The following is an 11,864-nucleotide window of genomic DNA, read 5'->3' on the forward strand; positions in this document are numbered from 1 at the left end:
AAGTCGACCAGTCGTCGCCGTGACGCCGTGCTGTATGCGTACACTTGCGATGCTGTAGCCTGGTGGACTGATCGTAAAATCAGCTTAAGATGCGCAAGAAAGGCCATGCATCGGTAACAGCGGTGTTCTTTTTTTTGAAAAAGAAATCCAGTTTTATATCCGCTTGAGAAGCGGTGTCCTTGAAAGAGTCAAAGTACCCTGCAAGATCATACACGACACCTTGCTCGAGCTACCGATCTATTCCATGTTCCACTGGAATCCCTAGCCCTTCCAGGGCTCTGCGCCCGCGCTCCGCCCAGTATGCTACAGTTTTGACATCTTCAAACCACATCGAGTCTGATGGTATCGTTGTCACTGAGGCGTCCTTGACATGGGAGGGGGGATTCAGTTCGGGAACAGATGTTTCAACTGTGGTGACTGCATCGTTCCCTGGATTAGCAACAACTGTAGACGCGTCGGCGTGCTTATCGCTTGCTGCGGCATCTCGATGACGCCGCTTTCGTCTTCGACGCTTGGCTCCGTCTTCCCGATCATCAAATGCAATTCCTCCGACACCATCTCCGGCGTCCTCCAACACACCCTCAGACGGGCCACTAACAGCATCCCGTACGTTTGTGATCGCGGGTACAGGCTCCACTGTCGGATGCCACAGGCCACCAGATCGGATCCATGCTGCAACATTACGCTGTTGCTTCACCGCGTCAAGGACACCGACGACGGCCAGGAGCGTCTCATCGTACTGGCGCTCGGGCTCCGTCACACCAGCGTCGTGCGCGAGTGTCTCGAGCTTCTTTTGCCGTTTGCTCTTGCGCTGGCGCTTCTTCGAGTTCAGTTCCACACGGTCGCCGCCTTTGTCTTGATTCGAGAGCAAAGACGAAGTGCTGTCAGACGGAGAGGATGAAGAGGAATAGGCATTTTCCTGCATAGGACCCTCCTGTGCGATTGCATCTTGATGGACCTCCTTGTTCTTGCGCTTGCGCTTTTCCCTGGATGTCTTCTCTTGAGCCACGTCTTCTGACCGTTCCTCTTGGCGTACATCGTCGGCGCGCGATGACAAGAATGTACCGGGCACCACCACGTTTTCTTGCACAGCACTTTCGTCAGCTTTGACTTGCGCTCTAGCCGCAACGAACAGTTCCCATTCACGCTCCTGCTCAAGGCTTGCTAGATCTTGGGCGCGCCGCTCTGCGGAATACTCTCCGATGCATATGTGGTTATAAGGCTGTAGCACAGCCTTGAGAGGGGAGTCGTCAAGAAGGATTGTCGTAAGGGCTGAGTGCGCCTGCGGGGTGTTCTGCCTGCGTCTGTGTGGCGGCATGTAGGTCCGAGGGCTACGAGAACTCAAAGACCCGTCAGATCGAGAGGTGCTGGCTTCAGATTCAGACAAGCGGGGGGAGGGTGGCAGCGGTGTCAAGATTGCGGGCAGTTGCGACCAAGGCTTGCTGAGGTCCTTCACAGTTTGCACCTTCCGTCCTGTAATCGAGGCAGAATCAGATATATGCGGAGAAGCCCGGTTGAGCTGGCGGCCCACGTACAGGTGCCTCGAGGGCACCCACGCATCACCGCCAGCTCCTATGACCAGACGGGCTCGAAAGTAGATGCGTACTATAATTATCCTCCGTCAAGCCTAGCGTATCTCTAGCCCATATCGCTAGCAGCTCGTTCTTCCAGTGGCCAAAACATCGGTCCACCATGCTAGAGACACTGTGTGGCTGTGCAGAGGACCAGATCATCACATCTAACCATGCTTTCGTTTGAGGTGCAAACAGGTATGACCTGAACGCAGGCATGTAAGGACGCGGGTGTACTGGGCGCAGACGCGGCAGTTCATGACCACGGTTGAAGCCGCCCCTCGTCTTTGCTTTGCTGGCGTGCGGTGACCGAAACACGAGCGTGCCGTTGAGATCCAGGATGAGCAACTTGCGAGAGCTGGAGGGGTCAGAAAGCGTCGCAGAAGGTTCTTCAGCCAAGGAAAGATAGCGAGGGGATGGGGAACGCTGTGGCTCTGGGCGTGCTACGCGGGATTGTCGCTCAGGATAACGAGGAGGGCTTGATGATTCCTGTGTGACCTCGTAAGCTCGGGCGTCGTGGGCATATGCGCTGTAGTGAGATTGACCGTGCCCCTGAATGAACTGGGAGCTCGTGTACCTCGCCTCGCGAGCTGAAGACGCGCCACGGAACGAAGCGTTTGCGTCGAAGGGCTCTTCATATTCGGCATGTTGGTATCCAGACTGAGAAGAGCTAGGATGCGTATCGCTGCTCGCAGCGTACCAGTCTCCGCGTTCGTGATGGCCTCTGTCACGATGCTTATGCCTTCGGTGTCCTGACCTTTGCGCAGGATATGGATCAGACATCCTGGAGGAGATCCAGAGCCGACGGCAGCGAGCGAGAGATATCAGCGTGATTGAGGTCGGTCCCCAATGCGTCTTAGGGCAATTGTTCAACTTGCAAATGTGTGACACCGCAAGCAACATACCGGTTTGAGGGAAGAGATGTTATATGCGACTATAGTCCGTGGTTCTTTCAAGTTTTGTGCAGCGCAAACCCGGAGCTTATCGCTTCAGTAGAGAGAGCTACTTCGCATACGGATATCGGGGATCTTCAGCGGCTACGGGAGAATAAACCTTTCCATTTAGGGGAGTTATCACGTGATGTTGGTACCAGCAACGTGGGTTCAGGGAGCGCTTATGCTCCTTATATTATCTTGTCTCGTACCTGTTTCTGCAATTTGCTGTGGTGAGATGCGGACACGGTGAGTCTGGGTACGGGACAAACTTTCCCTACGAGTGACTGGCAGCTTAAAATTAACCGTCAAATACATTTGAAGTTACTCCAGGAAGGAGGGGGTTTTATAGACGCTGAACGCGATTTACCCCCTGTTTGTAGATATAGTAGTAAAAGTATGAATGCTATGATTACATTGGGCCACCATTCCATAATCGTCCCCGCAGTCCCAGTCCCATCAAGGTCAATGATACATTTCTGGTGTCAGTACCAGATATTATGCGCACAAGGCATTCATCTGCACGAAATTACAGAAGACACTAGTAGCCTGGTGAGGACTCCGTTCAATATGCACGTCAGCTCTGTACGCGGTATACAGGGTCCATGGAGGTATTAGATCTCAAGCCAACCAGCCCTAGCCATTTCATCCGCCAATCCATCCCACCCCTTTCTTCGTCCCTTCCTGCCTGCAAGTTCCGTCGCAAAGCTGCGCACGCCAATCCGTCATTTGTGGCATTCACATTAGCATCACAACATACCGAAGACATTCCTCTAATCTCCACCTCCCCTTCTCCCCTTCTCCAGCGTCTGCGTTATTGCGACCGCCTGACATAGGTGTGTAGGGCTCTCCAGGCAGCATGCGGCGACCAAGTGCGAGAATCATGCCCGCAATAAAGGCATCCTGTGCACCCACTTCGTCGATGACAGCACTATGGGAGTGCTGTGTACCTATGCTTGCTCCGCGCAAGGCTGCATTGTCCACACGTTGCGTTTTGCCTTGATCTGTGCGGTGCGCTCCAATTTGTGTCCCATCAGAGTCAGATGACTCGCTACGTCTGTGACGGTGCGTTTCCCGTGTCCACGCGGAGGTAGCATGCACATTTTCCGGCGGTCTAGGTAGTGTGGGCGAGGGTGAGGCAGAAAACGACTGCGAGAAAGCACCAGCTGTGAAGATACTCGAAGAGTCTGTATGCTGGCCTGCCCAGAAGTCGCTCTCTGTTCGCACGGATACCATTTCCACTCGGTCCTCCGGATCGTGATCTCCTGGATCAGTGCCAGTTCTCATGCTAAGTGCAGACACCTCAGGAATGGGATTTGTGCTGTCGAGGCCGACCCAGCCAGAGCTTTGAAAGTATTCGCGCGTCGGAACAGAGAGAACAGCGGCGCCTTCTTCACCCCAGTAAGCGACCAGCAGCGCGTGTGGTGGCACGAGAGCCGTGAGCGAGAGGAGGAATGCGCGGGGCGATGAAGCATATTGCGGCGAGTGTGCTCGTGCATAATGTTTATTGAGGAATACCACGTCCGCGTAAGGAATCAGCTGATGGCGCATCAATCAGAACGAGCCCGATGAGGGTAACCACAAGCTGAGTGTCGCACCGCCTCGACACCTTGTCGCGCTCGTCGTCCGATGTCAACGCTAAACGTGCAGTGATTTCGCCACTTGCGTTCTCTTGCTAAACCTTCGAGACCCATGATGTTGCTCAAGGTTGTCTTCACTGAGCGGCCTTCGAAGTGTATCCACTCAAAGGGGGCTGGAGTATTGGTATTCACAGTTGATCTTTCCACAGCAGCATGCAGGTTTGAGAGAGATTTACGCGGCTGGACAGCGTGGGGAATACTTCCAATAGGATGGGTAGGGCCCGCGGCTGCTTGAGACGTAGGCGGCAAATATGCATAATTCTCCGGCGCGATAAGCGGCCCAAGAAGAGAGATAAAATCTTCATGAGTGATATCTGGAAGCGGGTTGTTATTGATCACGGTGCGTGCATCTGTGTCATCTACAGAACGCAAAATCAGTGAGACGACGGACACATTGAGACGCGACAAAGACCTGCATGCAATACCCAAGCGCTAGGCACACCGGCTTCTTCCCAGATCTTGCAGTACTTCGTACTCACCCTCTCGGTTTCAAGTTCACGGATTATCTGTTTGCCGTCGTCGTTTCCTCCGAGCGGTGCAACTAGTATAGCATGAACTGCTGGAAATTGGGCCAATATCGCAAGACACGTGCTGGCCGGTCCGCCTCGAGAGCGTGTCACGGAGCTTGCCCGTACAACAGTACTCGGTTCTGGGTGAGTGGGTAGTGATAGTGTATGGGTCAAGAATAGCGTCCCACACGCAACTACTCGGAAAGGGCGTTGCGACGATGATGCAGAAGAGTCTTGGGTATCACGACGTAAACGTGTCATTGCAATATCTGTCTTCAGACTCAAATTGACTGTGATTTTTCAAGGTTAAGACGAGTAAGACGACTATCAGTCGCAATGTACTCACAGATCCCAAGCAATCTATGACACAGGCAATATCAGTCGGAAATTATATACAATCCTAATGCAGAGCTTACAGCTTCCGTGATTATAGCTGATTTGGTATATGGTATGCGCTGTGTAGCAATTTACTCCGCCAGTTGACGCTATATGAACACTTGCACGTGACCGCGATGAGATCGCGTTCTCCTTCTGGGTCGTTCGTAAGCCTTACTCCGGCTGCTCTACCGGTCGTAGAGACACCAAGGTGGCAAGTATTAGATGTTAAATTTTCAAAAATAAACTTGATTTGAAAGTACAATCGCCTCACGAGACATTCTAGTCGGACATAATCTACTAATATCAGACCGCGTAATCTAAGTCTTCGCGGAGCAAGCCTCCAATAGATACGAATAATTATGAACCATTCAGATCATGTTATACATCCTTTTCTAATGTAGCAAGCATTGCCGCCACATCATCGATACGGGGAGTAACCTTACACCGGAACGCGGCAGGCCGGCTGAGCGACGGTAATCAGAATCCACACCGTATAGTGTTCGATGTGTTACTCACAATACCAAGCCCTCGTCAACAAAGTCTGTTCTTGATGGAAGAATTGGAGTTCCATCTGGTCCGGTCGGCGCTTCGATATTGAAGGCCCATAGGAGTGCAGCGATGTCTATGAAGAGCGCTTGATTGGCCACATGCATCCCGATGCATATTCTATCTCAAAGTTCAGATCGGGTCCAAAAACAGTAGCTAGTCATCTCACCTTCTGCCGAATCCATACGTCACTGATGTTCGAGCGTGAGTACGATCATATCATAAAGATGTCCGACCTGTACTGACCGTGTCCCTGGCCGTGCGTCCCTGCTATGTCAATCTCGTTGCCACTTGCATCGAGAAAGCGATCGGGACGGAATTCGTCGTAGTCAGGATAGATGGCAGGGTCGCTTAAGGTATTGTTCAATGCATGTTCAAACAATACCATTGTCGATACATACCGATTCATTGCCCTAAGGGTTGGAATAAGTATCCACTCTGAGCAAAACGGCAGAGAACAGGATGCCTACCAGACATTCGCAATCACGAGGGTGCCCTTAGGGATGAAATACCCTTTATACCAATCGTCCTATACAAATCTGGGTCAGCTTGAGCACGCAAACATTCGTGCGCTCACCCACCTCTGATGTCCGCCGAGGTACACCTAACCTGACGTAAGGAAAGGCACTCCGATCGACAATTCAATTCGATGACATACCGACGGGACCGACGGGACGCCATCTTAGTACTTCCTTGACAAGAGCGCAAACATATGGCAGTTGCGGCCGGTCCGCAAATGTGGGCATGCGCTCACGGCCGACGAGGGCGTCAATCTCAGCTTGAGCCTTACGCATGACGTCGGGATACAATGTCATGGCAAGCATGAATACAGACAGCGAGGCGGCCGTCTAGGACTGAATGTGAGAAGTCTATGACATCAAGTTAATGTTTCTGGACGCACAGTCTCCGCACCAGCTCCACTGCAGAATGGACTATTAGATCTCATGGATGACGTCGCATAGATGCAATACCTACATCATGGTACCTGCGAGCCATGAGACCTCCTTCTTGCTGAGGCCATTCTTCTCTTGCCTCTCGATAAGCCCAGCGGTCAAGCTCGGTTTGTACTTCCCGGAAGCCTTCACTGCATCATCAGAAGCCCAGTAACGGGCGTCTGTGAAGAGCACTCACCATGGATCTTGCGACGTTATCATAGAAGCCTTCAAACATCTCGGTATCCTTCCGGTGCCACTCTAGACCCTCGCGCTTCCATTTCGCCATCCACGTCGGAAGATGCTTCATGATAGGGAATATCTCGACAAGGTATCGGCCTGGAAGCCCTGCCATGACGAGGCGACGCATGAGTTCATCGATCCTATGGACTAGTCCGTCGTCAGACTTGGTGAGAGGTGGCCAAGCGTAGACCGCGGAGGCGATGCTGGACGCAGCGGCTCTGGAGACATGAATAAGCGCTTGATCTATAGCAGTCATATCTCGACATACCGTTTCAGGTGGGCATCCCATTCTGCGGGCTCCCGGAGCATGTTAGTCGTCAACAACCGAGCCTCGCTCTCCTGGAGCGGCTGGTATTTTTCAGATGCACGGACGTTGAGGCCTTCCTGACCTGCGCGGCGAAGTTTGCGCCACCTAATTTGGCATGAGACAGGAAAGCTTTGATGTGTTACATCCTGGAACGCACACTTTGCCATATCCGGTAAACACGATCAGCATCCCGCCAGTCAGGATTTCTCCTGCCATGATGAACCGAGGTCGATCACTGTATATTGTCGACTTCCGTTCTGAGAAACGAGACACTGTCAGAGATCCCGGCCATCACTTCGAATCAGGCGCGCCGGCCACCTACCGAGCAGGTCACCGACGACCTCATGACTGTTGAGTACAACGACGGGGGTTCCCGCGAAATTTAAGGAGAAGATGGGACCTGGTGCCCGGATAAGGAACAAGCAGGCAGCGCTAGGAGGGACATACCAAATTCTTCTTTCCACTCTGTGAAACGGTACCATGGTAGCTTCGGCAGCTGGAAGATATTTCCAAGCAGCGGTAGTCCGCGAGGGCCCGGTGGCATGGTTCCTTTAGATTTGGAAATTACCCGAGCGGTGATAAGCAGTAACCCTAAGGCAAGGGCCAGGAGGATGCGTTGCCCGATGGTAGACAATGCGATCCAAGCGCGCAGAGAGGCAAGAAAAGAAGCAGGCATCGTAGTGCTATGGAAAGACACAGAGTCCGCAAGATAAGTCGAACTGTTGATAAAGTCAAGGGAAGACATTGCACAGTTCGCGGGGATACCGTGGGTGTGTTGCTGCAGGGTGACGACTTCGGTCTTTAAATGCGGTCTTAGAAGCCAGGTACATATACCTCGAGGCGGCGAGATCATTCTGATAAGTCAAACATGGACGACTGTCCGCTCGCACAGCACTGTGCGATGTTGTGGGCCGTGCTAGTCCGTAAACTGCGGATATCAGGATAGCCATATTCGGGCAGTATCTCCAACAGACAGTGTCAGCCACAGCGTAGTCCATCTGTCACGGTGCCCGCAGAGATGGCTAATGTCATCTATGACTGCAAGCTATGCAGGGACGGAACCGTGGTAGGTTCCACTGCACGAGGCATACTTCGGCTGAAAGCCGCGAGCTGCATATGACCTTCTATGGATATTAGGTCATGTTCTGGACTTATGACTCGACGAGAAGAAGCTAGCGGGCTACTCACGGGGGGTATATTCCCGCATTTTCACAGCTACGACACTGCCAGCGCGATTCATCCGCAAGTGGCACAGGCGTTTCGATCCCCCATCGTCGAGCGCTCCGGTAAGTGATCATGTACAAGCGCCTGCATCGCAGGAGATCGCGATTGGTTCAAGTCTCACTTCATCTGAAGTTTCATTCAGCGTAGCATAAATTAACAAATCGCGGCCATCATAACGTATATCACTTAGACCATGCGTCAGACATGTTACATTCCTGGATCCGTAGGAGGCGCTTAGTAGCACAGCGCGCCCATGGTCGAGCGTGACATTGATACCGGGATGGTGGCAGTCAGACGCTCGCGATTCTAGAAGTCAAATCATGGCCCAGTCCAATTTAATCAGTTCATGTGCTGCGAAGAAGCGAGTAGAGCTGCTGTCAGCAGTAGTAAGCTCCGTGATATTCATGTTCAGAGATCTTCGGGCGGGGTTGGTGTTGATCAGATGTAGCCTCAAGGTTCAATTATCATTGAATGGAACCACTGTCAACTTTGCTCCTCGCATATGCCAGAACCTAGGCCTTTCGGTCCTTGAGATCCCTCTCACCGCTTGAAAAGGGGTGTATAGAGCACGAGGGTACGCCTCTGCCACTCAATGTGCGTCGAAAGTCACGAGGACTCTGCAATGTCTTGTTCGTACCTTCCGCTGTCCTCTGCCGTGTCTAGACGCGATCCAAGTATGTACAAAGTGTACTCGTCTAGCAATCAGACGCACACGAAGCTGGGATTGTGTCACCTCACCCAACTTCTCCGGGCACCGATGTAGCTCACTCTCCTCGTGGTACCTCCTTCGACTTCTTTTCGGGCAGCCCGGAGTATGCTAGAACAGGCTACGGCTGATAACAGGCTTAGGTCGAGGCTTCCGATAATCGGCTCAACGTCTCCGCGATTCCTCCGCGTCAATGCATCTCGTATGAGTGGAAGACACAGCGGAGTTCACGGTACGCCATTAGGAAAAGGACGCTTGATCGCACCGTTTCGGACGCCAGTATGCACTGTACTAGGTAAGACAGGACACCCGTTACCAGTATCACGTATGTAAGCGCATACACATGACGGCTGCAGGGACCCAAGAACCAGTTCGCCACTCCGCCTATGCTCATCAAGCTGACATTTGTGTGTGCATACGTCGTCGGTATGTCATCCATGATCAAATCAAGGGAGAGCAGGATCATGCACAGCCTGTCAAAATACACTGGCCGTCGGCTCGGTACCCCTGTACACAATCATAGCTTGTATCTGAGTGCCGAATGAACGGATTCGCATCTCACGCGCAACGCAGCAACTTCAGTGTGTGAGCACCGAGCTGTGCCAAGCGGCGGTAGCAGCTAGACTGTGTGGGAAGAACCACCGGGACAACGAACAAGGTCGTTATGAAGCGACAACATGATAATCAGACAGATGCATGCATAATCACGTACTCGCCTGCTTGACAATGCAAGCTTGGCCGGAAGCAGTGCCCACCCAAAGACCCACTTAGGCGACGCCGAATGAGCCCGTGCAACGGAGTCTAGTAGGGAAGAAGCTCACTTATCAGCCGCCGAGAGTTGGTATCCGCCTGTTGTGTGTGGCTCATAGGTCTTTCCACCCTCAATGAGTTCGGCGAGAAGAGGGTCACTGACTCATCGGCCTCGAGTACACCGAGATGATCAATTCTGCGATTTATCTCGCACATTTTGTCGACAAATCTAAGTTTTCATACCATTTCGACATTCAGAGCGACATTGATATTTAGTTTACCGCAGGAAATGAGATCATGGCCAAGGTGGAGGGCATGATTACAAAACGTACGGCGCTTACTTAAATGGTCGAATTCGGGCGTCTAATATTCGATTTCGCGCACTATATCGAGTGCCATGGACTTCAAGGCGAATAATATTTTTCGCCGTGTACTCGTCCCTGTCATCGTGAAAAGCTAAGAATTGCACCTGTCTCAGATACATACCTGCATCGTGCCATCGACGTGTCACCTACCTTCAAGCCGTTGAGTAATATAGAGGTCCAGAGGAACGACTGTCAGAGACTCACGGTCACCCTAAGTCCGCATACGAGGGCTGATCTATGAGCCAAGCATTGAACACACCGTGTATCACGGAGCTTGCCCTGGAAAGGAAAAACTTGGACTGGAGGCATATTGGATTCGCAAAAATAACAACCATCATTACTATCCTTCAAGTTGAACAGTCCAGGTACATTTGTTACGCTGTACTATGATGTGAACCGCTGACGGGCTACACGACCATGCGCACTTTCAGCTTATCCCCGTCCACAATCTCCTGCTTCTTCGCCAGAAGCTCATCCACATCCCACTGACAGGCGACGTAGCGCCCAGCTAGCCAGTCTCTACGTTCATTCACAAGCCAGACAATCGTGTGAGTCGCCACCTCAAGCGTGTCAACGAGAATGTGCATCAACTCATCAGGCATGCTGGCTGCCATGTCTGTCGGAATAGATCCCGGATGCACTGCAATTGCAAGTACGCCCTTGTCCTTGTACTCTTCTACGATCAGCTCCGTGAAGCGGAGGAGGGCCAGCTTAGTCGTCTATGGATCTCAATGTCAGCACAACTCTCCGCTGAGATGAGAGATACTCATACCAGGTAGGCAGAAAAGGCCGGATGGATCATATGTGCAGCAACGCTCGACATGTTGATGATTGTCCTCTCTCCACCGCACTCGATGAGCAACGGCAAAAACGCGCGGGTTACAAGATACGTCCCGCGCAGATTCACCTCAAAAGGCTTCCACCACTCCTCCGGGTCCTGCTCATGTATCAGCTTATAATGCTCCATGTAGCCCGCGTTGTTGACCAGAATGTCGAGCCGCCCAAAGGCCGCCTTCACCTTCGCGAGGGCGTCGGCAACCTGGGCGGCGTCGGTGGTGTCGACAGAGATGGCAAGTACTTTCAGATCCTGACCAGGGCGCGCGGCAGCTTCGCAGGCAGCCGTGGCCGCGGACATGTCGGATCGTGCAAAGAGCACGAGGCCAGATGCCCCGGCCTGTGCGAAGGCGATGGCGATAGCCTTGCCTATGCCTTTCGACGCTCCGGTGATGAGGACAACCTTGCCGGCGAGGTCCGCCTTGGCTGGATCAATCGCAGGATATGTGTCGTGGCGAACAGTGGTCACGAAGTCGGCTCCTGTTCTCGATCAGATCAGGCCACACCACAGACATGATCGAACTCACCTGTGTGGATTGGCATGGCGTGCTTGTACAACGGTAAAATGTGGTCGATGTGGATAATACTCGCTCGCAAGGCATATTCTTATATCCCCCTGTCGTCTGCTTAGCAATCCTGCATTACAGAGACACCACAATTCACAAAAGCAGCAGCAGCATCCCGACCTGCCGGGGATACACGTACGCCTCTGCAAGAAGGGCCTGCCGCAGGCTGTGGCATCACATCGCCACCTGGTGCTGTTTCAGCGACGCGTTCGGCATCTGGCACTCATCGTAATAGAGAGGTACGCAATAGCGATCCTCCGCGGACAAACAACCTGCGCAGGTGATTGCTGTGACACCTTGATGGAAGTATGGTTGCGTATGCGCGCGGCTCCGTTACAGTGGGCTCAAGGAGCGTCCTTGG

The 11,864-nt window shown here is 52.6% G+C and overlaps 4 protein-coding genes across 4 annotated transcripts; all 4 read right to left on the reverse strand.

The window, feature by feature from the left end:
• Positions 1-229: 229 nt before the first annotated feature.
• POSPLADRAFT_1141215 (hypothetical protein) lies at positions 230-2,354 on the reverse strand (the record flags this gene model as incomplete). Its single annotated transcript, XM_024485273.1, has 5 exons — positions 230-444; positions 556-849; positions 1,096-1,298; positions 1,434-1,473; positions 1,607-2,354. The coding sequence occupies 5 exons, from the start codon at positions 2,352-2,354 to the stop codon at positions 230-232; spliced, it is 1,500 nt and encodes a 499-aa protein (XP_024339778.1).
• A 763-nt stretch (positions 2,355-3,117) lies between these two features.
• POSPLADRAFT_1141006 (hypothetical protein) lies at positions 3,118-4,913 on the reverse strand (the record flags this gene model as incomplete). Its single annotated transcript, XM_024485244.1, has 5 exons — positions 3,118-3,211; positions 3,264-3,434; positions 3,552-4,042; positions 4,102-4,502; positions 4,556-4,913. 5 exons carry the CDS (start codon positions 4,911-4,913, stop codon positions 3,118-3,120), a joined length of 1,515 nt encoding a protein of 504 aa, XP_024339779.1.
• Positions 4,914-5,408: 495 nt separating this feature from the next.
• On the reverse strand, positions 5,409-7,734 carry POSPLADRAFT_1142001 (hypothetical protein; the record flags this gene model as incomplete). The annotated part of the gene is made up of 15 exons (XM_024485369.1): positions 5,409-5,493; positions 5,547-5,696; positions 5,746-5,767; positions 5,823-5,926; positions 5,978-5,989; positions 6,047-6,105; positions 6,158-6,180; positions 6,235-6,424; positions 6,478-6,496; positions 6,552-6,655; positions 6,708-6,969; positions 7,020-7,163; positions 7,216-7,315; positions 7,381-7,458; positions 7,506-7,734. 15 exons carry the CDS (start codon positions 7,732-7,734, stop codon positions 5,409-5,411), a joined length of 1,581 nt encoding a protein of 526 aa, XP_024339780.1.
• Positions 7,735-9,450: 1,716 nt separating this feature from the next.
• On the reverse strand, positions 9,451-11,495 carry POSPLADRAFT_1181058 (hypothetical protein; the record flags this gene model as incomplete). Its single annotated transcript, XM_024488807.1, has 6 exons — positions 11,465-11,495; positions 10,876-11,417; positions 10,225-10,292; positions 9,810-9,934; positions 9,701-9,789; positions 9,451-9,495 (listed from the first exon to the last, which is right to left on the reverse strand). The coding sequence occupies exons 1-6, from the start codon at positions 11,478-11,480 to the stop codon at positions 9,451-9,453; spliced, it is 885 nt and encodes a 294-aa protein (XP_024339781.1). The 5' UTR covers positions 11,481-11,495.
• Positions 11,496-11,864: the final 369 nt, after the last annotated feature.

The sequence above is a fragment of the Postia placenta genome (genome assembly GCF_002117355.1).
Source record: "Postia placenta MAD-698-R-SB12 unplaced genomic scaffold POSPLAscaffold_6, whole genome shotgun sequence".
NCBI lineage: Eukaryota > Fungi > Basidiomycota > Agaricomycetes > Polyporales > Adustoporiaceae > Rhodonia > Rhodonia placenta.